We start from the raw sequence: 25,687 nt of genomic DNA, 5'->3' as shown, positions 1-25,687 counted from the left end.
CGAGGAGTGTGTAAGCGGCCCTATGCTAAAAACCAAGTCAGAAGAGTTGGCCAAAAGTTAGGTCACGTAAATTTCAACACGACGGATGGTTGGTTGTCTCGATGAAAGTATAGAAGTATAGACATGATATTAGTTACAAAAAAGCACATGGCAAGAAGGACAGTGCTGATGCTACGAGTGCTGAGCAATGGAAATCTGAAAAACTGCCAGAGTTGCTTAAAAAATTTAGTGGGGATGACATTTACAACGCCGATGAAACAGGTCTGTATTATCGTGCTATGCCGGATGGTTCCCTCAGCTATCAATACATAACACTGTCCAGTTCAAAGAAAGCAATGGATCATGTAACAGTGTTGTGCTGCTCAAACATGTCAGGAAATGATAAACTCAAACTTTTGGTTATTGGTAAAAGTGCCAAACCTCCTTGTTTCAAGGGGCTTATAATAGGAAGTTTGCCAGTTTCGTATTATGCCAATAAGAAGGCATGGATGACCACATATTTTTACGCAGTGGCTAATGAACTGGGACGTGGAACTGCAATGGAAGTCCAGAAAAATTCTGTTGACATTGGACAACTGCACCGCACACTAATGTAAGCTGGTTTAAAAAATATTGAACTGGAATTTTTACCCCCCTAACACAACATCCCTGATACAGCCTATGGACGCGGGAATTATAAAAAATTTGAAGACCTATTATTGCGGAAAGCTGGTTAATCACATCCTTGAAGCAATTGAGGAAAATCTGCTGACATCATCTTCAAAATCAAAAGTTTCAATGTTAAAAGCTGTACAACTTATCGCCGATAGCTGGCGAGGAATGAGCAGCAAAACAACTCAAAATTGTTTTGCTAAATGTGGTTTCACGACTAATTGTGATTCAGACGCGATAAGCTGTACAGAAAATTAAATGGGTTTGGAACTGCAACAGGTCCAAAGTTGTGAAGAATTTTTAACGATTGACAATAACCTTCAATGCCACGATGAAGATTATTGAACAAATTCCGGCAAAACACTCAGACACCAAAAGAGCAAGAAAATGATCACGATGATATACTTAAGCGAGTGACTAACTAGGATGCCAGGAAATGTATCACTGAATTGAGATGTTATTTCATGCAGGAAGGCAATGAAGGCAGTCCTTTATCAGCATTTGATACCTGCGCCGACTTTGTTCAATTGCAGTCCATAAAGAGAACACGTCAGGGTACACTTCATAATTTTTTTCAAAGTAAGAACCCTTAAGTAATGTGTAACCTTTGCTTGACACGGACATTATTCTGTACTATATCATCATTTTACATATGTACATTATATGTACATACGTACATTTTGTTTGCACCTATATAACTTAAATACAGTATGCTTTCTTTATATACTACATTCCCTTTATTTTATTCATACCTTTTTGCCTCCATTTAGAATGTGCTTTTCAGCTCATTAAAATTTCGCTTAATTGGGGCAGCTGCTTAATTGGGCCAAAGTGATCTGTCCCGATGTGTCCCAATTAACCGGAATCGACTGTAGTATGATTTTGAAGAAAATATATGAGAACACTACCTCCTTTATTAGACTAGACAAAGACAGCAGTTTTACAACGAAACACAATATCTCCGAAGTTGTTTACTGCTGCCCTTCAGGAAGCTCTCAGAAGATTAGCCTGGTCGCAGAAAGGAGTCAACGTGAATGGAGAGTACCTAACTAAACCATTTATGATTTGCAGATGACGTTGTTGTCATAAGCCACGATCCCAAAGAATTGGAGGCAAATCTTAAACAGTTATGCAGAGTTAGTAAGGATTTTGGACTATAGATGAATATGACTAAAACAAAAGTAATGATGAACAAGTATGCCACAGAAAGGGATATAATGATTGAAGGAGCAGTAATTGAAAAGGTGGAGTCATATACATATGGCGCCTCTGTAGCCAGGTGGGAAGGAGCAGCAGTGCGTAGCACACACTTCTTGATTAGATCGGGGTTCGAGCCCGTCACCAACAAATATGGAAGATGCGGAAAGGTCAGGGAGTGACCTTTCGCATCTTCCATATCCCGCATATCCCGGAGCAATATGGCCTTATCTGGGACAAGTCATTGGCTGTAATAATGATAAATGGCTGTAAGTCAAGAGAAGAATAAATTTTGGATGGATAACATTCAGGAAATACAGGGTGTCTCGAAAATATTGGTACAAACGTTTAGGGGAGGTAGGTAACATCTAAAGGAATGTGAATCGCATAGGAACCCATAACCGGAAACATCACAGGGAAAGTAGTAGCAGAGGCACAAGAAGCAGAAATGACACAAGACAGTAATTAGTGGCAAACATTTATTTGACATAATATTAACGATGGAATACAAGATGGATGCAATCCATGTTACAACAGATGCTCAAAGGTTCCACCCTGAGATGCGATGCATGTGTGACACCGACGCAGCATGGATTGGCAAACATGGTTGAACACACCTCAAGTTTCTTTGACAGAGCAGCAGCACAGACGAGTCTTGCCACGAGATCCATTTCCGTCTACACAGGCGATTCATACCCGATAGATTTGAGCCCCCCCCCCCCACAGAAAGAAATCAAGGCTCGATAAATCAGGTGAGCATGGGGGCCAGGCAACGGGTCCACCACGGCCAATCCATCAACGCCCAAAATGCCTGTTCAAATGGTCACGAACACACCTTCCATAATGGGCAGGCGCCCCATCACGTTGAAAGCAAATGTTGCATCTCACATTTGCTGGAACATCGTCAAGTAACCCTGGTAGAACTTGTTCAAGAAAGATCCGATATTTAGTGGAGTTCATGTGGGATGGTAACAGGTATGGGCCGACTAAGCAGTCACTGACCATACCTGCCCACACATTTATTGCGAAGCGATGATGTTCTGCATGGGGGCGCACACCGTGTGGGTTGTCGTGAGCCCACGCATGAGCATTGTGCTGATTGAATAAGCCTTCCCGAGTGAAATAAGCCTCATCCGTGACCAAAACCTAGGTTGGAAAATTCAAGTCTTGAACACTTTCTTGGAGAAACCACTGTGCAAAAGCCACACGTGCAGAATGATTTTTGGGGAACAGTAACTGAACCCTTTGGAGATGAAAGGAGTGTAAGGAATCGTCATGCCAGCCGTGCTGTACACTGCAATGAGACACTCCTAAGGCAGAGGCAATGGTACGTGTGCTGGTAGTAGGATTATTCTGGACAGCATTCAACACACTTTTTTCCATGGCGGGAGTTCGCATCAAACGTGGTCTGCCCGCACTACTCCTGTTACCTCTAAATGACCCATAATCACACAAATTTTGATGCACACGCGCAAACAAATGGTGGTCAGGTACATGTCTGTCTGGGAAGCGTTCTCCATAAATTCATTGAGCTGCTCGTCCATTGCCCTCTGCTAATCCATACACTAGGTGCATGTCTGCCAGATCACAGTTCGTATATCGATGCATGCTCTTCGTGCGGCGACTACTGCTTGAATGACTAAACCATAAATTTTCCCTCTTGCGAACTGATGAACAGCGCCATGTACCAGCTTACGGTAACGTTTCCTGTTATTGGTTCCTATGCAATTCACATTCCTTTAGATGTTACCTACCTCCCCTAAACGTTTGTACCAATATTTTTGAGACCCCCTGTATAGTCACATACTGAGGAGCAATAACCCAATTTGTCTGAAACATAAAATAATGAACCAATGTATACTCCCCACCATGACTTATGGAAGTGAAACTTGGGCACTCACAAAAAGAATGGAAGAGAAGCTGAAAACTACATAGTGAAGAATGGAACAAATTATATTGAGAATCAGACTGTTAGATAAGAAGAGAAATACATGGATTAGGCAGCAAACTCAGGTAAAGAACATTCTTATCAAAACTAAAGAACTAAAATGGTTTTGGGCAGGACACGTAGCTCGAAGACATGATGACAGATGGACTAAGAAAATAACAGAATGGTTCCCAAGCGGAGCTAGAAGAAAACCTGGATGACAACGATGGAGATGGACAGATGAGTTTGTGGGTAGTAAATGGATGGCCATTGCACAAAACAGAAGGAACTGGAAAGTTGCCGGAGAAGCTTTCATCCTGCAGTGGATTGAAAATAGCTAATGATGATGATCTTGAATCTTTATGGTTCACACCTGAAGAAGAGACTAGGGTTATGAGTTATGCAACAATATTCTTTTGTATAATTTTTTTTTTTATATATGCTTTTATTGATTTAATTTTCTTACTCCTTTATTTCTTCTTTTCTATTTCTTTTTTTTTCATTTCCCTTTTCTTATTTATTTATATCTTTCCACACACACACACACACACACACACACACACACACACACACACACACACACACACACAGCTGGCTTTGCATTAGCAACATTAATACTTTGCAGGACTATCTTTTGTCTGTAATACAGCCTATCCATGTCTTGACATGCACTCCACCTGGTGTTGTTGGGTGTCTTGTAGTAGTGCTACCCATGCATTGTTCAATGTGTCTAGTTAAAGCCCATTCACTGTCAGTTGGATGTTCAACTGAATTATTGGACAATTGACATTCAACCAACTGTTGACTGTCATTGGTGTAAGATCCCAGTTTAATACTTTTAATATGACTACAGCAGGCCCCTGTTATAACGCGGTTCACTTTACGCTGATGCGCTATAACTCTGTTTTTATATTATAACCCGTATCTGACTATAACGCTGTCACAGATCACTATAACACTCTTTTACAGATTGCATTTTTGGCATATTTAACGAAATCGTTTCATTTGATGGAGTCGATAGCTTGAAAATGAATAGCAAAACAACATTAAAATGTTTCCCACGCCAACTTGAGAAATATTCCCACGTTCAGTGAAATTTTCTCGCACGCTAATTTAATTGCAGTACAGTGACTTGTTACGTAGTTCAAAGATCAACATTTAAAAAAAAATTATCAAGTATATTGCTTGTAATATTTGCGTTATATGTATTTATCCGAAGTCTAGTCATCACTCAGTACAGTATTAGACATTGTGTGTAACAGACAGTTTACTTGAATATTGTGCAACCAACGCAGTTACATTTTCGAAGAGTTAATAATGGCCGATAAGAATGAAAAAGCAACAACATCTGGGCGCAGTACGAAGACTATAAATGTAAGAAAAAGACCGAATTTGAAAATTAAATTAGACATTTTGAAGCGAATTGATTCTGGTCAAAGACAAGCGGATGTGTGCCATAATTTAGGACTTGCAAGTTGTTAAACTTGCAAGTCCTAAATTATGGCACACATCCGCTTGTCTTTGACCAGAATCAATTCGCTTCAAAATGTTCTTGCATAACTGTAAGAACAATTATTTAAAAAAAAAAAAAAAAAAAAAAAAAGGAATTAATTTTATCAGTGGGAAAGATAACTGTTCCACTGCAAGCAACTAGGGCTAGGCCGGCTATTAGGATTGAAATGGAAAGACTTTTAACTAATTTTATTGAAGATAATATCCAATGCAGAATTCAGTTAAGTTAAATATTATAAAAAAGAGAGAAAGAGAGAAACAGAGATTAGCCAATATAATGATCTGAAGAAAACTCACCTAAAAAAAAAAAAAATGTGGAACCATTTAAAACTAGTAAGAGCTGGTTGAATAGATTTAAAATCCAGGGAGAAGCCGCAAGTGCAGATCAAGGAGCCGAAACTTTCAAAAAAGAACTTGTTAAAATTATTGAAGAGGGGTATTATGTGTTATACTTCTCAACAAGTTTTTAACATAGATGAAGCGGGACTTTTGTGGAAACGAATGCCTAAAAGAAGTTTCATATTGAAAGAATAAAAAAAAAAACATGCCAGGTTTCAAAGTGGCGAAGGATCAGTTGACTTTATTGTTGGGTGGTAACGCTGCAGGGAATTTAAAATTAATACCCCTTTTAGTTTATTTGGAAGAGGGCCAAAGTTCAACCCAAAATCAACACATTTTTCATGATTAAATTTATCAATTAAATTAAATCAATTTAGATCAATTAAATTCATGATTTTAATTGGAATTTTAAGTTTAATTTTGATACGTAAATAGTTACCACATAATTATATACGTATGTAATGCAGATTATTTTATATGTACAAATATTTGAATATCAAATATTTTGATCGACATTTGTGCATATTTTCACTACTGTTTATTATTGATTAGGAAATATCCTATGGCACCGACCGCAACTCACAAATACATATGTTACCTTATGGGAATGCGGCGCTCGCTTAGTGCGGATTCACTTAGCGCTCTGTTTTTCCGGAACGAATTATCAGTGTTAAGTGGGGGTCACCTGTATTTCCTTTTCCAGTATTTCATTTTCTGTACAAGCACCATCAGTAACAAATGCAAATTCATGAAGCTTAGGTGGGTAAATTTCCTCCATTTTGGCAGCTATAAAAAGAGCTGTAATTCCTAGGAGCTGTAGCTGTTATTTTGGCACATTAGACTGTATGGCCAAGTATCTATCAATGTAGTCTTGAGCTAAGTAGAAAGTCTCCCTGTGAAGTCTGTACACTTTGCATATCTCTATTAACCAGTCTAGTAATATAGCTCTCATTTTTGCTTGAACAGCAGGATGCCTATCTAATATTGTATGATCTTGAACATACAATGTATCCCTAAGTACCATTACATCCAAAACTTCTCTTGCATCAGCCCAGGTAAACTGTGGTAAAGGAGATTCCCTGTTGAAAATAAACACTGCTGCATATAGAATTTGAGACAGTTCTGAAATGATTGGGAGTGATGACTGTTAATAGATCTGATGGTGCCATTTTTGACTGCCATAGCCTCTACAGGCTAATGTCCATGTTGGGGGAGACCCCTGGTGCTGCTTGGCTTGTAACACTAAATCCATATGGATATTGGTCTTGCTAGTCCTCCATTGTACTTGGTGGTTAGCTGGGTCACTATACTGCATTGCTGTGTTACAAGATGAGATACATAATGCTCACTATGGGTGTCAATTACACGGGGTGTCCCCTGTATGACTTTTGGCTGGTTGTTTGACTGCTGTTAAACCAGTTATGGTAGACTTGTGACACCACAGCACGACGACAAAGTATTTTGACTGATATTAGCACCTGCATGTCTTTTCCCCCGTGATCATTCTATGTTTGAAGTCAGAACGATCTCTGTGCTGATCCATTTGAGACACTGAAAAACCGATCACCACATGTGTAAACTAATTATATCAGCCATTCCTGATGTTGAACATTCACCGGCATCACAGATGAGTCTATTCCTTCACAAGGTGGGTTTTGCTAATTAAAAACTAACTCGGTGTATATTGTCATTTATTTTATTATTATTATTTTTTTTTTCACAAGTGTAAGTAAATACCCTATGTATTTCATAGTTTAATACCTATTTACTAAAAGTAACAGGACACCCACGTCTTTCAAAGAATCTTTTATTGATAGAGTGCTTAATAATGTGAAAATACAATGTTTAATAATGAGGAGTCTGCTGACGAGGCTAGTGGGAGGCAGACGTGTTCAAAGCTGCTAAGTGAACTTTTTTATTTATTAATTTGAAATAATTGCTTTTGTATAACTTTTGATTTAAATTTAGTAGTATAGTTTTTTTAGTGATTTGCTATTAAATTGATGCATTTATTTTTTACTCATCCTTGTAATTGCATAGAAAACCACAGTCTATTTCTGCTGACATTGTATCAATAGTAGCATTCGAATCTGCTGCCATTGTTTTCGTATCGATACAGCAGATATTGGTAGTTTCTACGTAACTTGTAACAGTGTAATCAGGATCAGCAGAGGATTATAAATTATAGCACTAGTAACATGTTTTAATAATTTAACTTGTCACGTAGATTGTAATTTACAACACTAATATTTGTACATCTTTTAGAATCGATGATTTGGCATAGATAGCCAGCGTGAGCATTCAAACCATATGGTTGGCAATAGATAGGTAAATTTATTATCTCTTATAACTACTTAGATTTTACAAATGTAACGTTTTAACTAAATACATATAACTTAAACTTGATAGGAGATTCGAAATTCATATAATGTAACTTGATAGGAGATACGAAATTCATATAATGTAACTTGGTAGGAGATAAAACTCAATACTGAAACACACACAGGTAACCCTCGTATAACACGTAGTTTGGTTCCTACAAAATCTTGCGTAATGCGAAACTGTGTTATATGGGACTAAGAACCAGTACAAAAAGGGGAGTTACGTTCCAAAAGCTAACAAAAATACACTTTTTTTTTTAATAACAATCAGAAATTTAATTTTTATACTTTATTTTTATAATAGTAGTAACTTAAATAGTAATAACTGAACAAACCATCTTAACTTACAAACTGTGATACTTATGTCATTTAATTTTCTTCCTGTCCACTGTTGCTAAGCACAATCTTTTCTGCAGCATCTAGATTTCATGTACCTTCTGCTCTCTGTCACAATCAGTCACAGTATGCACGCTTTGAAGTCACAATTTTTTATGCTCTCAAACAAGCACAAGTTCAATAGCACAGAACCTAACCTATGGATCACCCAACAAAATGAGCCCGTGACCACCAAATACGGAGGATGCGGAAAGGTCAGGGAATGACCGCTGCATATCCCCGGAGCAATATGGCCTTAGTTGCTAATGCTCCTAAAAACCAAATAACAAACAAACAACAGCAACATCCCAACAAAATACAGTGGACCCCCACTTTAAAGATATAAAGCATAAATTTAACTTTATTATCTCATCAATTAACAAAGTTAATTGATAAGGTTTCATGTATCACATTAAATGATACGTGAAATTGGAAGAATATTTTTTAGTTACCAAAATAAAAATAAATTTATGCTTATGTACAAAGCTTAATTAATACGTACTATAATATGTACATACTAATTAATATTTCTGTTCACTGAATTTTTTTTTTTTTGTTGTAAAATTAAACACAATAAAAATGATAAGCAATTAATAACAAAGAACATTACATGCACAAGTAGCAACAAACACAATATGTACAAGTGAGATACGGAGTAATGAGTTTCTGAAAATTTATATATGTTTTTTATGATAGAATATTTCACACGTACATGGTGGGTGACCACCCAGGTGTGAACCAACGTAAGCAGGGGTCGAGGCGTGGCGTCCGCACCACATTGAGGAACGCCGCCCCTCCTAGTTACCAGGCAGAACTAGGGGTGGTAGATGACTCTCTCTCTCTCATCAACCGGTGCAATACGACCACTTTGCTTATTGGAGGCTTGAAGTGGTGGAACCCATGTTTAGTTTCTAGAGCTAAGTTCCAGTCAGCCCTTTCCTATCTCTTCCATCATGCAGTATGATTGATGACTTTTGAGATTATGATGAACATTGTGGCGAGATCCAATATTCCTTGCATTTTGAGGGTACAGCTTTAAAACGGTGTTCGCAGGCTGGCTGCTAGTTAGTACTCCGGACGGAACCTATTGGTAACTCTCTAGGAAGCTTCTGGATCAGCTAGTGTATAATCTTGCGACATCTACTCTGCCAGATAGTGACTGGAGGGAGTCCGAGTAGTGTGTATGCAGGGAGCATTGTCGAGGCCACGTTATGTCAAGGATCTGGGTATATTCTTACCACATGAACACCATATCCAAAAATTTCATTACTTCATTCAGCATGTCCCATCCACTTTTTCTTACTACTGAATACACCATGAATTGTCAAACTAATAGAGCAAGCTTATCTGCGAAAATATCTAAACCTCCCAAGCACTTCTAATTCATTTCACAAATATACGTAGTCTCAATTCTAATCTCAATGATGTCCATTTCTATTTGCAGTCTACCAAACCCCATTTACTTTTTCTGATAGAATCTCAGTTATCGGTTGATTCACCTACTGCTCATCTCAGATGCCCAAATTATTTGCTGTATAATTCCTTTCGCCTCAAAGGTGGTACTTGTGCATATGTCCGTTCTGATATTCCCTGTCAGAGACTTGGCAATTTGGAATCTCCTCTCTTTGATCTTCTCTGGCTTAAAATCTCTCTACATCATTGTGTCAAATTCATCTGTTGTCTCTACCGTTCTCTCAACTTCACTAATCACTTGGAGCTCTTTGACTTCCTCTCTTTGCAACTTGACTTTCTCCAGTCCAACTTTCCTAACAGTGAGGTAATTTTCCTCGGTGATTTTAATGTTCACAACTCCAGCTGGCTTCCGTTTTCTAGTCACACCAACCCATGCTGAGGCTTTTGCAATTACTAATGATCTTGCACAGATTGTTCATTTACCTACAAGAATACCGGACAGTCCTAATCATACAGCCAAAACGCTTGATCTTTTTCTCACAAACAACCCTTCTAAGTACACGGTCGAAGTGAGAGGTCCTTTAGGCACGTCAGATCACAACTTGGTGATTGTCTCTTCTCCAATGGAACCTTTATCTCATGGCTATTCCCAACCTCATGTTGTTTGGCATTACAAGAATGCAAAATGGGATGACCTGCGAGACTTCTTTTCCTTGGTCGGATTACTGTTTCAAAACTTCTGATGTCAACGTTTGCTCAGATCGTGTCAGTGATTCCATTCCTGCAAGAAATTATTCTTGCAGGAATGGAATCATTTATCCCACACTCCACTTTAAAATCTCGTCCTTTATCTAAACCTTGGTTTTCCAATAAATGTGCTAAGGCTGTTCAAGAGAAGAATGTTGCATATCGTAATTGACTTGTTTCTAATTCTCCAGTTTCATTTTCTGCCTACACCAAAGCTCGCAACAATTGTAAAGCAGTTATTAATCAGTCCAAACTAGAGTTTGAACAGGCTAAGAGTAGAAAACTTGCTTCTTGCCGTAATGGTAGCCGAGCATTCTGGTCTCTTGTCAAAGCTATTGGCCGCAACTTTTGCCCATCTCTGCTCCCACCTCTGTCCAGATCAGATGGTTCTGTTGTTACTTCAGCCAAGGATAAAGCTGACCTGCTAGCATCCCATATTTCTTCCAACTCATGTATTTATGATCTTGGTAAAGCATCTCCCACCATTCCCAACACACTCCATTCAATGCCTCCTGTGGTCTTCCGTCAAAAGGATGTCAGAAGGATTTTGACGAATCTTGATGCTAAGAAAGCTCCAGGTCCCGATGGTATTTCTCCACTTGTTCTCAAAACCTGTGCTCCTGAACTTACTTCTATTCTTTGCCGCCATTTTTCACTTTCTTATTCCAAAGGTGTTTTTCCTTCTGCTTGGAAATTTGCTCATATCGAGCCAGTTTCTAAAAAGGGTGACAAATCCCTCCCATCCAATTATTGTCCCATTGCAATTACTTCTACTCTTTCTAAAGTAATGGAGAAATAAATTAACCGGTATCTCTTAAACTACCTAGAAACCTTCTGTCTGATCAACAATCACCAGTATTCCCTCACTGTCAATCCACTGGTGATATTCTGGCTTATGTTACCCATTTATGGGCAAATTCTATGGAAAGGTTCGGTTAAACACAAGTAGTTGCTCTTGACATCTCAAAGGCTTTCGATCGTGTTTGGCATGTCTTCTAAACAAGCTTCCATCTTATGGTTTGCCAACTGTTTTTAGTAATTGGTTATCCAGTTTTCTCTCTGATCGCTCATGAGGGTGATGGTAGGTGGCTCTCTGTCTTCTAACGTCTCCACTAATGCCGGTGTCCCCCAAGGTTCAGTTCTTTTCCCCTCTTTTCCTCTTGTATATTAATGACCTTCTTCCATTGACTGGAAATCCTATCCATAGTTTTGCCAATGATAGCACATTGCATTCCCCTTTCCATTTTGAGAAACCTTGTCCTGCTCAATCAGCTTCAACTTCTCGAAAATCTGCTACCAATTCCTTAAATGCTGATCTTCAGGTAATTCTCCAGTGGGGCAAAGACAACTTAGTTGATTTCAACCCTTCTAAAGTGACACTCTGATTTCTAGGCAAAATGATATATCTCTTTTGGGGATTATCTTCTAATCTCTCTTGGCACAAGTGCATTACAAATATTGCTTCCTCTGCATCTAAAAAACTTGGTTTTCTCTTTCAATCTCGGCGTTACTTTTCTTCCAAACAGCTGCTCACTCTGTATAAATCGCAAATCCACCCTGCCATGGAATATTTTTCCCAAAATCCTGGGGTGGTGCCCACAAAACCTCTCTGAGGCTTCTTGATTCCATTCAGAAGATGGCAGTTAGGTTAATTAATGATTCATCTCTAACAGAGTCTCTCCACTTGCTGTTTCATAGACGTACTGTTTCTGCTGCATGCCTCTTCTACAGATACTTCCATGGGCACTATTTTTCTGAATTGGCTTCTATAATTCCCGCTCTCTCTTTCAAAACAGTCCGAACACGTGCCGCCACCAGCCAACATCCATTTACTGTCCAACTTCAAACTCACAGAACCAACTTTTCATCTTCTTCGTTTATTCATTCAACTGCTGTTTTCTGGAACAACCTTCCTTCATACGTATTTCCTGAAAATTAGAGTCTACAGAAGTTCAAGTCCAGTGTCAACAAATATCTTCTTTTGGCTTCTCAACCTGCAACCCAAGCACGGTACTAAGTACTATAGGTTCTAATACCTCTCGTGTTTGGGGTTTACATAAAAAAAAAAAAAAAAAAAAAAAAAATGAAAGGGGAAGGGAAACACATTTCACCATAACATGAAAACCCTCAGTATTCCAACTATTGGTATTATAGCCAATGCAAGAAAGATTGAGTTTACTACCCATTTATAATTGATTACACTAACAGAAAAGTGCAATAAACAGGAAACTGCAAATTGTTTTTATTGTTTTATGGTACTGACCTCCAGAAATCTTATTTAGAAGAATATCGCAAAGGTGATAACAACTAGCAAGTCAACAGCAGGGATTCACAAAAAGAAACGGAAATGTTGAAAATCACATCTAACATAATAGCAGGGTTTTCCCAGCAGAAAAGTTCAAAAATACTGTGTTATTTGAGATTTTCCAGTATTTCTGTAATTCTCAAACAGTGTTGTAGAAGTTGTTGTTATTGCTATTTGGTTTTTAGGAGCATTAGCAACTTTTTTTTTTTTTTTTTAGCAACTAAGGCCATATTGCTTTGGGGATATGTGGTGGCCCTTTCTTGACCTTCCGCATCCTGCATATTTGGTGGTCAAGGGCTCGAACCCCGGTCTAATCAAGAAGAGTGTGCTACGCACTTCTGCCCCTGCCCACCTGGCTACGGAGGTGCCTTGTTGTAGAAGTACCGTGTTATATGTGGGTAGCCTGTGTAGTGTTATTACTGCATTGGGATATAAGTTTATATGTGGGTAGACGTTCTGTGTAGTGTTATTACTGCATTGGGATATAAGTTTAATGTTATATTTTTAATTTTATCGAAATCATGCCTCAGACCAGAGCAGAAAAGCAAAAGGCTCAAGATGGTGGGAGTGCTGTGGCTCAGGGGAGAACTGAGGGGGCTTGTCCTCTGAATCACAGCCTTTTGAAATGTACTGCTTGTTTGTTGTTTATGGAGCTGTCAGCAGCAGGATACTATATTGCCAAGGAATATTACCTTTCAGTGTACTTGATGTACAGAGTATGAGGAAATTATACGTCAACTCAGCATTCGTTGTTAATAGGCCTTTATATATGCTTGAAGAACAGGGTAGATTCCTTTGAAGAATTTAAATTGAGGGGCCCATCAAGCTCTCAGCTGCCCACGTCAATGCCAGAGCTTGTACTTGAATATCAGGCAGCACAGCAGCAATCCCCAAGGCAGAATAATCAAAGCGGTAACTACTATCAGGAGTAAAGGGAAGGGTTTTTACTTTTGTAAAGATGACTACGGTGGTTTCACATGGTTGTTAAATTCTATACAGTGGGACCAGGTGATGATGTTACCAACTGCAAATTCTAAATGAGAAGCATTCAAAGAATTAATCTTGGAAGTTAGTAGGATTTTCATGCGAAATAAGAAATATTGTTCAAGGTTTAGGTATAAATGGATGTCATATGAACTAATCTTCTTCTTCTTCTTTGGTCCTTAGCTGGCAGCTGGGGGAGGCGGTTGGCCACGCAACCAGTATGCTGCTGTAGGTGCCGCAGGGTTTCGGACTTGCTCTGTGATGTTCTTCCATACCTTACGATCCATGGCTTCAGTCCTGGCCTGGTTAAGGTCGAGACGTCGGCTCTTCAAGTCATCTTCCACTTGCTTGGCCCACGTTTTCCTAGGCGCGGTCCGTTGGATGCTCCATTGGGTGGGTCGTTGTCTCCAAAGGAGTGTGGATGGTATTCTGTTCGTGCCCATTCTACATACGTGGACAAACCATCTGAGCCTTCGCTTCTGGATTTGGTCAGCAATGGTTGGTTGCTGTTGGCATCTGGCGCGGATGGTATCATTAGTGATGCGGTCGCGAAGAGAGATGCCCAAGATCTGCCGCAGGCATCGCATTTGGAATACCTCAAGTTTGTTCAAATCTAACTTGAGACAAATCCATGTTTCCGATCCGTAAAGAAGAATGGGCAGGATCAAAGTCCGGAAGAGTCGGATTTTAGTCTTTGTGGAAATGTTGGTCCTCTTCCACAGACACCATTTGAGCGAGGCGAACGCAGTGGCCGCCTGTCCAATTCTGCTGTGAATTTCCATGGTGGATGCAACTTTCTTCTCCTGGACCAGCGACCCAAGGTATTTAAAGTCCTGCACTTGCTCGATCTGGACGCCTTCGAGATAGATGGTGGCTTGCGACCCATCTGTTGTCAGGGCCTTTGTCTTACCAGCATTGATCTTCAAACCGTATGGCCGGCCAATGCGGGCAATGTCGTAGAGGATTTCCGTGGCTTCAGCGTTGTTACCGGCAAGGATAGCACTATCATCAGCAAACATCAGGTCAGTCACATAGTGATCCTTGTCATATTGTATGCCCTGTCTGTTTCTGAATGCTTGCCTCATAATGGCGTCGACCACGATGTTGAAAAGCAACGGGGAGGCTACATCCCCTTGGCGGACTCCAGTTTGGATGGTAAATTCCTCAGATAAATCGTTCTGGATGTGCACCTGGCTGGTTAAACCGTTGTATGCAGTTTGGAGGAGTGTGATGACTTTTCGAGGTACATGTTCAACCTCTAGTAGTTTCCATAAGGCAGGCCGGTGGACACAGTCGAAAGCAGACTTAAAGTCAATGAAAACAATGACGGTTCGCTGTCCACACCGGATCCTCTCCTCCATCAGCTGACGAATGGCAAAGATTTGATCACAGCATCCTCGCCCGGGTCTAAATCCTGCCTGTTCTTCTCGACTGGTTTGCTCGCGATGTTTTTGCAGTCTTGACTGGATAATCTTCATAAAGACCTTTCCAATGATGGAAAGGAGGCTGATGCCACGGTAGTTCTTGCAGTCCCGGTTATCACCTTTCTTGTGGATTGGTACGATAATGGCTTTCCTCCATGTTAACGGAATTTGTTCAGTGCACCAGATGGTTTTGAGGAGTGAGTGTAGTCGGCGAAGCAGTACATCTCCCCCGGCTTTGATCGCTTCTGTGGTGACTTGGTCCACTCCTGGTGCCTTGCCATTCTTCAGGGATTGTATGGCTGCTTTCACTTCTTCTACTGTAGGCTCAACATCGACCATGGAGACCTCAGGGGGGTCGATCGAGAGTGCTGTTGCTGGCGGTCCCTGAGGTGGGTCGTGATTATACAGAGCTTTGAAGAATTCACTCCACCGTTGCAGGCGTTCGGATGGTGATCGCACGAAGGTCCCATCAGCATTCTTGATGTTGTCACTAGTCAATTTAGTCTTTCCACTCAGACATCTGAGGGTGCGATAGAGAGTGCGGTACTCATTTTTGGATGCCGCCACTTCAAGATCGTCTGCCACTTGGTTCCAGTATGCTTCTCTTTCTGCTGTCATTCTTTGTCGGACTTCTCTGTTTAGCTGCCGGTACCGGCAGCTAAACCGAGAGACATGTGGCAGAGAAGAAAAGTGAATGGGATACATATAAATGAACAGGTGACACAGAAGCCTATGGTAGATATAAGCTGTTCTGTAATCAAGTTACAAAGAAGTTCAGGCAGGCAAAGGCAGATTGCAAGAAATCTTTGGCAAAGGATGCAAAGAAAAACAGCATAGAGTTCTTTAATTATGTAAACTCTAGAAGGAAGGGGATGAATCAGATTGGTTCACTTGATATCAATGGTTCCACTGTTGATAATCCTGCTCAGGTAGCTGACAAACTGAATGAGTATTTTGCATCTAAATTCACACATGAGGGAGGAGTTATTCAGGGAGTGGAATGCCAGAGGTGAATTCAACTCTAGCAATGAGCTAAATTATTTTGTAATAACTGAAAGCAAAGTGGAGCAGAAATTGAAAGGCACCTGGGGTGGTGGTGGTGGTAGTAGTAGTAGTGGCATGTGATGCAAGAAAGCAAGTGTATGAGCTTATGCAGCATCAGGAAAAAAAAAAAAAAAAAAAAAAAAATCACACCATTCCCTCCAAATGCCTGTCCAGTTCCTCCTTAAATTTATTTAACCTATCAACTTCCACAACGACAGATGGAAGTTTGTTCCAGCAATTAACCACCCGCTGACTAAAGACAAATTTCCGCACATCTATTCTACATCTGTCGTTTCTTAATTTGAATTTTTGCCCCGTTAGGTTTGTAATCTGAACAAGTGGAAGGATCCCATCAGAATTCAGCGTGCTCAATCCATTCAAGGCCTTATTAAGAAGCATTGCGGGATCTCTAGACAGGACTTCAGTTAATAGTTCAGACAGAGCATGAGTTTGTTAAGGGGAAATCTTGTCTCACCAATTTGATTGGATACCATGACATTGTCACAAAGGGAACTGGATTCAAAAAAAATAATTTTGATATCATATACTTGGATCTTAGGAAAAGTTTTTGTTACTGTTGCACATGAAAGACTACTGTACTAATTGGAGCAGTATGACATTAAGGGAAAATTGCTGCTATGGATAAAGGGATGGTTAAGTGGGAGAAGATAGAGAGTGGAGTGGTAATCATTGAACACTGGGTGACTCCGTAGCCAGGTGGGAAGGAGCAGCAGTGCGTAGCACACGCTTCTTGATTAGACCGGGGTTCGAGCCCGTCACCACCAAATACGGAGGATGCGGAAAGGTTAGGGAATGACCACCGCATATCCCGGAGCAATATGGCCTTAGTTGCTAATGCTCCTAAAAACCAAATAACAAACAAACAAACATTGAATACTGCTCTTTGTGGACTAATGTTATTAGTGGGGTCCCACAGGGTTCATTGTTGGATTCTGTATTTATTAATGATATTGATGATGGTATATCAGGCTTAATGATATACCATCATCAATTACAGTTTGCAGACGATATGAAGGTTTGCAGGGTTGTTAGGGACACTAATGACAGAACGCTACTGCGACAGGATCTAGAAAAGTTGAACAGATGGACTGAGAGGTGGCAACTGAAGTTTAACATTGACAAATGTAAAATTCACGCATATGGGTAGCAGTAATCCCAGAGTAACATATCAACTATGTGGTACTACACTCAGGGTGGTAGAGAATGAAAAGGTAAAAAAGGTAAAGTGCAGCCATTATCAACCCACTGCAGGATGGAAGCCTCCTCAACAATTCATGCCGAGGGAAATGGACCTTAGTCTGCCATGCTGGTCCAGTGCAGGTTGGCAGATCGACCGTACTCAGCAGTCAGGGGCTTGAACCCCGGTCTCCTCAAAGAGCGTGTGCTACTGCACTCCTGCTCCTGACCACTCGGCTACAGAGGCCTGAATGAAAAATTCCTGAATGAAAAGGACCTGGGGTTAATTGTGGAATCAGATATGAAGTTTTCTGAGCAGTGCAGACATTCTGCAAGAGTAGCTCATGGTGTCTTGTCAGTGATATTCAGGAATTTTTTAGCAGGGATAAGGAGGTGATTATCCCGTTGTATAAGGCAGTAGTCAGGCCACACATTTGGAGGCCTCATTTTAGAATGTAGAGCTGCTGGAATAAGTACAGAGAATCTAACAAAGGGTTGTTCTTATGAAGAAAGGCTTAAGTGTTGCAAATTACAGTGCCTGGAGACTAGGCACCTGTGAGGTGGGCTGATTGAGGTGTATAAGGTCTTGAATGTTTTGAGCAAGCCCAGTGCTGATGGAATTCTTCCTCTTGCCCAGATTAATTGCCTGAGGGGATATAAATTCAAATTGAGGAAAGACAGTTGTAGAATCAATGTATGGAAATTTGCCTTTAGCCAGTGGTGAATGGAACAAAGAGTTCTTCTTATGAAGAAAGCTTTATTAAGTGTTGCAAATTACAGTGCCTGGAGACTAGGCATCGGCAAGGTGCTCTGATTGAGGTGTATAAGGGCTTGAATGTTTTGGGCATGCCCAGTGCTGATGGGATTCTTCCTCTTGCCCAGATTAATTGTCTGAGGGTAGGTACCCGAGTGATGCATCACTCGGGTACCTACCTACCCACCCACCGAAGAAGGGCTAAATAGCCCTGAAACGGGTGCCGTCTGGGTGGTGAATAAGTAACATTAGTCTTCTCCTCAGGTGAAGGGTTACTTATTCGAAGTAGTGCAATATCATGGCAACTCGTTGTGAAGGTATTCACAATATGAGATATAACTTAAAACGATTCCGCTTTGCTAATATTCTGTTCATTCAGATTTGGCTATGTATTATTGATGCTTTCGCACTATACTTATGCATAGTCTAGACTTTTCCGTAGCTTGAGGCTTACGCCCTAAACACTTTATAGAAATTAATAGCTTAAATAAATTCAAGCTAAGACTAGACAAACATTTGGAATGAATGGATGGGTGAAATGAGGAGGTTTTTTTTTTTGCTGATGCTGTATAAGCTTGCTTTCTTGCATAATATGCCTCTCCTAATGCTAATATACGAACTTGGCCCAACTGCAGAGACAAGCTACATGTGGAACTTTGACACTTGAACTGCAACTCTCATTTGGAAAAAAATTCATCTCTCAAAGTAATATTACTTTAAGAGGAAATGATGGGGGGAACTTGTGAATAGTAAACCAAATATCTAATGATTTTAACGACAGTTAGCATTTTTCGAGAAATTTGCACATGAAATTTTATATTCAACAGGAATATATAGACAACTGTCTTGCCTTGGGAAAATACTAAAAATTCATGGAAACAGTTATTTTGCTTTCAGTCAACATATGTTTGAGTGCCATATGCAGATAGTAGTCATTTTTAATGTTGTTATGAGTGGCATAAAACTAAAGGCACGTTAAATTAACTGCTTGATTCAGTTAACATATTGATTGAACTCTGGGCCATTAGCATCAGCAATTTTTGTATTCATTTTTGATTATAGTTTGGTACACATTTTATTTTTTACTTGTATTTAAGTTAATTTATATATGTAAAATAAACTTTTGATAAAATATTGCATTTTGTTCTGATTTACAGCTCAGCCCAAAAGTAAGTGTTCACTTTTAGCTATTAATTCCAGATTCTTACTTTTTAATAATTATTTAGAAATTTTCATAATGTTCAGGATTTTACAATGTTGTTATTTCTCAACATTCCAAAATCAACATGTTGATGAATGTGCTTTCTGAAATGTAGGTGGCAGCAAAAGTATTAAGTAGCCTTGATGAGGAGGATTGTATATGAAAATGACTACAAATTGAACTCCATTTTTTTTTTAATCAACAATATTTTTCCTGTAATTTTTTGATGGATTAGGTGATAGTCTGTATTTTCATATGATTACAATAGCCAACAAAAAATATTTTTTGTCACATGATTCTAGAGGAAATACAAGCTCTGATTCCAAAAATCACTATAAAAAGTCTCCATGTCTACATCAAAAGATATACCAACATTTAATATTAAAATAAAGAGATATATAATTCATGTTTATAATACAAGTGTAAAAAAATTTTACGTTCCCTAGGGGCTGTTTATGTTTGGAGGATAGATGTACAACCCTGAGAACATGTCATGATCATTTAATACTTGGAAAACCTTGGCATAGCCTACAAAAATCCTCACCAAAAATGCTTAGTATGCTCTCTTTAAATTGTTGCATCAGAATTTGAACCTAAGAACCATAGGTAGAAGTCTGATTGTTTATCACAAGAAAAACGAGGCCAGAATTGATTGTTAAAATTAAGAGAATTAGCTTATATCTGTTAAAATAAATCAGATTATGCGAAATTTTGGCAAAACATAACTTGCTCTATATATAATAACTGTGATGTGATGTGAAACTATCATTGTGATTTTTGAAATCTATACAAAAAATTGGTTAAAAACAACATTCAAGTTCTTGGAGATAAAAATCATGTTGGCTAGTGTTATTTATTAATGAACACTTCACTTATTGATGAACCATCCTCTGTACTCATTGTCTCTGTTTCATTATGATAATAAAAATCAGTCTGAGTTATCAGCCCTTTCACTATTTTTCTCCATGCTATCATATTATCTGTTACATCTGTAGACTTAGCCAGAGTAAGTTCTCTTTCTTCTAATTCCTGCTTAGTTCACATTCCTCATGGCTCCCTGTGTGCACATTAACATTAATTTTGCTTTATGTATCTGTTTAGCAAATTTCCTTTATTCAGGTACAGAGAAAAGATGGGAAAAATGACATACACCTAATAACTTATGCCAAAACCTGCCATTAAAACTATTTTGTTGTTGTGTGGGCTTCTTAAAAGCAAATAAAGTTCAAATCAACTTACCCATCCTTGTATCATATGTATTGTTATATTGTTGAAAATTAAGTCGATAGGAATTAAAAAGAGATTTTTATCTTACAGTTGTGTTTTCGATTAGAGGGCCCTATTTAACTGTTTTGAACAGCACAGAGAGAGGGATGGTTGTTAAATGGACTCCATTAACTTTTCCATCCACGGTGGTAGAAAAGTATCAGGTGAGCCAACAGAATACCCATTGAATATTACCCTACTTTCTGAATCATAAAAATGAATACTACTAAATTATAAGTTTATTCATTCATTTTAATAATTAGATTATGAAATCAATTTAAGTGACTTCTTGATTAATTGTGTAATTGTGATTAGGAATTCATGCCAATAAATCACAGTATCTCGCCACAATTATCAGTTTACTTAATATGTATGTGGCAGCTACCCAGGGCAATGAGTGTACTTCTCTAAAATAACTGTCCCCAGGGAAGGAGCAGTTATTTAAGGGATGAAAATTATGATAAAACAAAAAATAGAAAAATCTCATTTTTATTACCCTTAAGGCTGTGCTTGGTTATAGTCAGATAGTGGATTTCAAACAAACCACATCCTTTCATGTAAACTTTTGGCTTGTAGCTGTGAAGGATGTTTATGTATGGTGTGTGCCTTGTGTATGCAATAAAAAGTTCTTCGTATTGATATTGGATTTCAAATAAACCATTCACTCAAATGTTGGATTGTCAGAAATGGAATTTTTGTTTATAAATCATGAATATACACTTGGCTTCAAAGCTTTATTTATGTAAACACTTGAAGATGGCAGATTGGCCACATTGCAGTTTTATTCCTTTAAAATGTTTATTGTGTGATATATGAAAATTTTGAATTGGATGTCAAAGATTCTGATGTGTTGTTTGAAATAGAGGCCAGCAGCAGCAGTGACCAATTTCAACATTTTGAATTTTGCCAACCATTCTGTCCAGATTTTATAATGGCAGTCTTCTTGGGTGGGCAGAAATGAAGTTAGAATTCTGACAACACTTCAGGCATTTGAGATAGTTGATACAGTAGAGTCAGCAAGAAAAAAATAATAAAATAAAATAGTGAAGCTATAAGGTGTAAATGCATATAGCAAAAGCATTCAGTGGATATACCTGATATAAAGCTGGTGTGTAAAACCATAAAATGGTACCAAAAAAAAAGTTTTTGTTTTATGGATGCACATCGTTAAAAAAAAAAAAAAGAGATTCTAGTTGCAAAATTATCTCTAATGCAACTTTTAGATTACCATATTTTCAGAAAGAGAAGAAAAGCAGAAAAAGCCTTCCACTCTTTGTCACAATTGCAAGAACCTTTATCTCTTACCCTCATTATTGGAAATAGTTAAAATCAGATGAATTGTTTACCTTCCTTAAGAAAATATGCATGTGAATTCTTTGATACCAATCAGGAACCAAACTATTATATATACAACTACAAGTGGTGACTTTAGCATTAGTAGAGGCATATGATGCAAGACAGCAAGCTTATAGAGTATCATAAAAAAAAAAAAACCCTTCCCATCCATTCACTCCAAATGTTTGTCTAGTTCTGCCTTGAACTTATTTAAGTTGCCTCCATTACAACAGGGGATGGAAGTTTGTTCCAACTATCAACCACCTGCTGGTTAAAGGCAAATTTCAGCACATTGTTCTACAATTGTCTTTCCTCAATTTGAATTTATGTCCCCTCAGGTGAGTAATCTGAGCAAGAGGAAAAATCCCATCAGCATTGAGCTTGCTCAAACCATTCAAAGCCTTATACACCTCAATTAGATCACCTCGCAGATGCCTAGTCTCCAGAAGCTGCAATTTGCAGAATTTAAGCCAGCCTTTCTTGGCAACAACAACCCTTTGTTCCGCTCACCAGTTTCATTTTCTTTGTACTCGTTCCAGCAGCTCTACATCTTTCCTAAAATGAGGCTTCCAGACCTGTATACAGTACTCTTGGAGAGGGTGCTAACTCTCTTTAAAAATTACAGCTGTGAATTACAGGCTCCGAAAAAGCTATAAGTGTTTGCCATTTTATTTACCTAATTGTTATTTTATATTGTACTTCGTAAGTAGCCTTAAGTTCTAGTTACGCTGGTTATTTTTATTTTTAATATAGATAAGAGTTTTTGTAGATTACTACTTAATATACATAAAACCATTGCTTCATTCGAATCTTGCAGCTATTGTTTTTGTATAGAGTGGTAGGGAATTCAAATTTTTAATTGTTGTTAGGTAGCTCTATCGTAAAAATATATAGCATATAATATGCATCACTGCATTTAGGATTCTATTAGATAGTGTAGTATTGACAATTAATTAATTAAATTTATTGATCTTATTAATTTAAAATATCATCCCCCAGACTAGAGTAGCAAAGCAATGGGCACAAAATTACAGGAGTGCTGTGACTTGGGAGGAGAACTGAAGGGGGGCTATTCTCCAACGTATCACAGCCTAAAAAAAATGTGCAACTTGTGAATTGTTTCCAAACTCTCTGGAACAGAACGTGATCTAGCCAAGGAGTGTCTTTGTGTGTGCCAGGTGCACAGAGTGTCTAGAAATTAGGCATCAACTCAGCGTTCTAATGGGCATCTATGAGAGCTTGATGTATAGGGTAGATGCCCTGAAAGAAATTTATATGAGAGGCCCATCAAGCTCTCAGCTGTCCAACTCAATGCCAGAGCTCACTCCCGGGCATCAGGAGTGAGCAATCTCCAAGGCATAGAATGTGCTGGTCCCAAAGGAACTAGTTATTGTTGGTGACTATTCATAAGTGACATAAGTAATTACAGACCAGTTAGTTTAACTTCTGTTCCAGGTAAAATAATGGAGTCACTAGTTAAAGATGCATTGCAGGATCATCTAGACAAGACTGCAGCAATAATTCAGACACAGCATGGGTTTGTTAAGGGAAAGTCTTGTTTGACAAATTTGATTGGATATTATGATGTGGTTACAAAGGAACTGGATGCAAAAAATAATTCTGATATTATATACTTGGATTTCAGGAAATCTACAATGGATGAAATGATGGTTGAGTGTAAGAAAACAGAGAGTGGTAATCAATGGGCGCTGCTCTTCGTGGACTAATGTTATTAGTGGAGTCCCACAGGGTTCAGTGTTGGATCCACTGTTTTGTATATTTATCAGTGATATTGATGACGGTATATCAGGCTTAGTGTTGAAGTTTCCAGATGATAGAAAGGTTGGCAGGGTTGTTAATGGCAGTGTGCTACTGCAACAGGATCTAGAAAATTTGGGAAGATGGGCTGAGAAGTGGCAACTGAGGTTTAACATTGAAAAATGCAAAATACTGCATATGGGTAGAAGTAACCCTAGAGGAACATACCAACTGTGTGGTACTACACTTAAGGTGGTAGAAAATGAAAAAGACCTGGGAGTAATTGTGCGGTGAGGTGTAAGTTTTCTGAGCAATGCAGACAGGCTGCCAGGGCCTGTCATGGTGTTTTGTCAGTGATATACAGGAATTTTGCTAGCAGGGGAAAAGGAGGTGATTGTCCCTCTGTATAAGGCAATGGTCAGGCCATTCCTTGAGTACTGCGTACAGGTCTGGAGGCCTCATTTTAGAAAGGATTTTAGATTTGCTTGGCCGTGTACAGAGAAGGGTAACAAGATTGGTGAGGGGAATGAAGGGATCCTCTTACCAAGAGAGGCTTAAGTTATGCAAATTGCAGTATCTGGAGACTAGGCACCTGTGAGGTGATCTGATTGAAGTGTATAAGGCCTTGAATGGGTTGAGCGCGTTGAATTCTGATGGGAGTCTTCATTTTGCTCAGATTAAGAACCTGAGGGGGCCACAGTTTCAAATTGAGGAAAGATAGTTATAGAATAGATGTCTGGAAATTTGCCTTTAGCCAGCTGGTAGTTGATTGGTGAGACTTCTATCTTTTGTTTTGGAAGTTGATAGCCTAAATAAATTTAAGGCTGAGCTGGACAGGCATTTGGAACGAATGGAGGGGTGAAATTGGAGGGTTTTTTGGCTGATGCTGCATAATCTTTCTTTCTTGCATCGTATGCCTCTATTAATGCTAATGCTAATCTCAATTGATTCTCTAGTGGAGTCTCATCAGATAACAGCTGCTGAATATACCATACCGAAAGTTCCCTCAATTTTTCATCACCCTAAGGGTTAACGGAATTAAGTCTGCATACTGCAAAGGAAGGGGAAAAAAAATTTAAAAAAAAAACATTCTGAAATATTTTTTGTAAACTTTCACAACTTCGAATATAATCCAGTATAAGAAGTCAGAGACCAAAGCTTGATTCATAAGATGGAAAAGTAAAAAAGAAATATGTGCTCAGTACATTATGACCATTAATAGATCCTCTAACATAAGGGCAATTTGGAATAAGATTAGAAAATGTAGCAACAAATATCCTGCTATTGCAACCCCAATGCTACACGAAATTTCAGAACCTATTAATATTGCCAATACATTAGGGGCACCTTTTGGTTGTAACCAATTATAAACTCTTTTCAAACTTATAAAACACAAACAGAGAAATTCAAACCAATTTCATTTCTGAAAAGGGCTGTTTAAGCATGGGTAATGTATCTCCATCATTGCTGCTACCCAGGTAGTATGCATGCATTGTTTTTATTATATCTCATTTTGAGTTGCCTAGGTATTTCGAATAAGTAACATTTTCTCTGACAGAGAAAACTACCGTTACTTATTCTCAGATGGGCACCACCACCCACACGGCACCATTTTGAAGCTGGTTGGCTTCATCATTGGTGGGTGGGCAGGTACCCTATTGCAATAGTGACAACCCAGTTATGAAGTATAACTCCACAATATGAGAGATGCTTGATGGTGTCATGGTTTAATCTAAATATATTTCTTGATGAAATGTCAGAGTGTGAAAAAGGCTGTTTAAGCATGGGTAATGCATCTCCATCATTGCTACTATCCAGGTATGCATGCTTTGTTTTATTATATCTCATATTGTGAATACCTTCGCAACATTTCTGTA

At 38.8% G+C, this 25,687-nt stretch overlaps 1 protein-coding gene across 3 annotated transcripts in view; it reads left to right on the top strand.

Annotated features, from left to right (window-relative positions):
• The window catches only part of LOC150077627 (putative inactive tyrosine-protein kinase Wsck), a 359,285-nt gene that overhangs the window by 25,547 nt on the left and 308,051 nt on the right, over positions 1–25,687 (top strand). For all 3 annotated transcript variants that reach the window (XR_016547735.1, XR_016547736.1, XM_090386934.1), the window contains exon 3: positions 20,769–20,881. Coding sequence is in view for 1 of the 3 variants with exons in the window: in XM_090386934.1 (XP_090243060.1) it covers positions 20,769–20,881 (113 nt within the window). In the remaining 2 variants the exon portion in view is untranslated. The remainder of the gene's footprint in view (positions 1–20,768; positions 20,882–25,687) is intronic.

This window comes from Mastigoproctus giganteus, chromosome 12 (genome assembly GCF_048544385.1).
Source record: "Mastigoproctus giganteus isolate SK-2022 chromosome 12, ASM4854438v1, whole genome shotgun sequence".
In the NCBI taxonomy this organism is placed as follows: domain Eukaryota; kingdom Metazoa; phylum Arthropoda; class Arachnida; order Uropygi; family Thelyphonidae; genus Mastigoproctus; species Mastigoproctus giganteus.
Note: the sequence above shows the minus strand (reverse complement) of the source record. Positions and strands in the feature narration are given on the sequence as shown.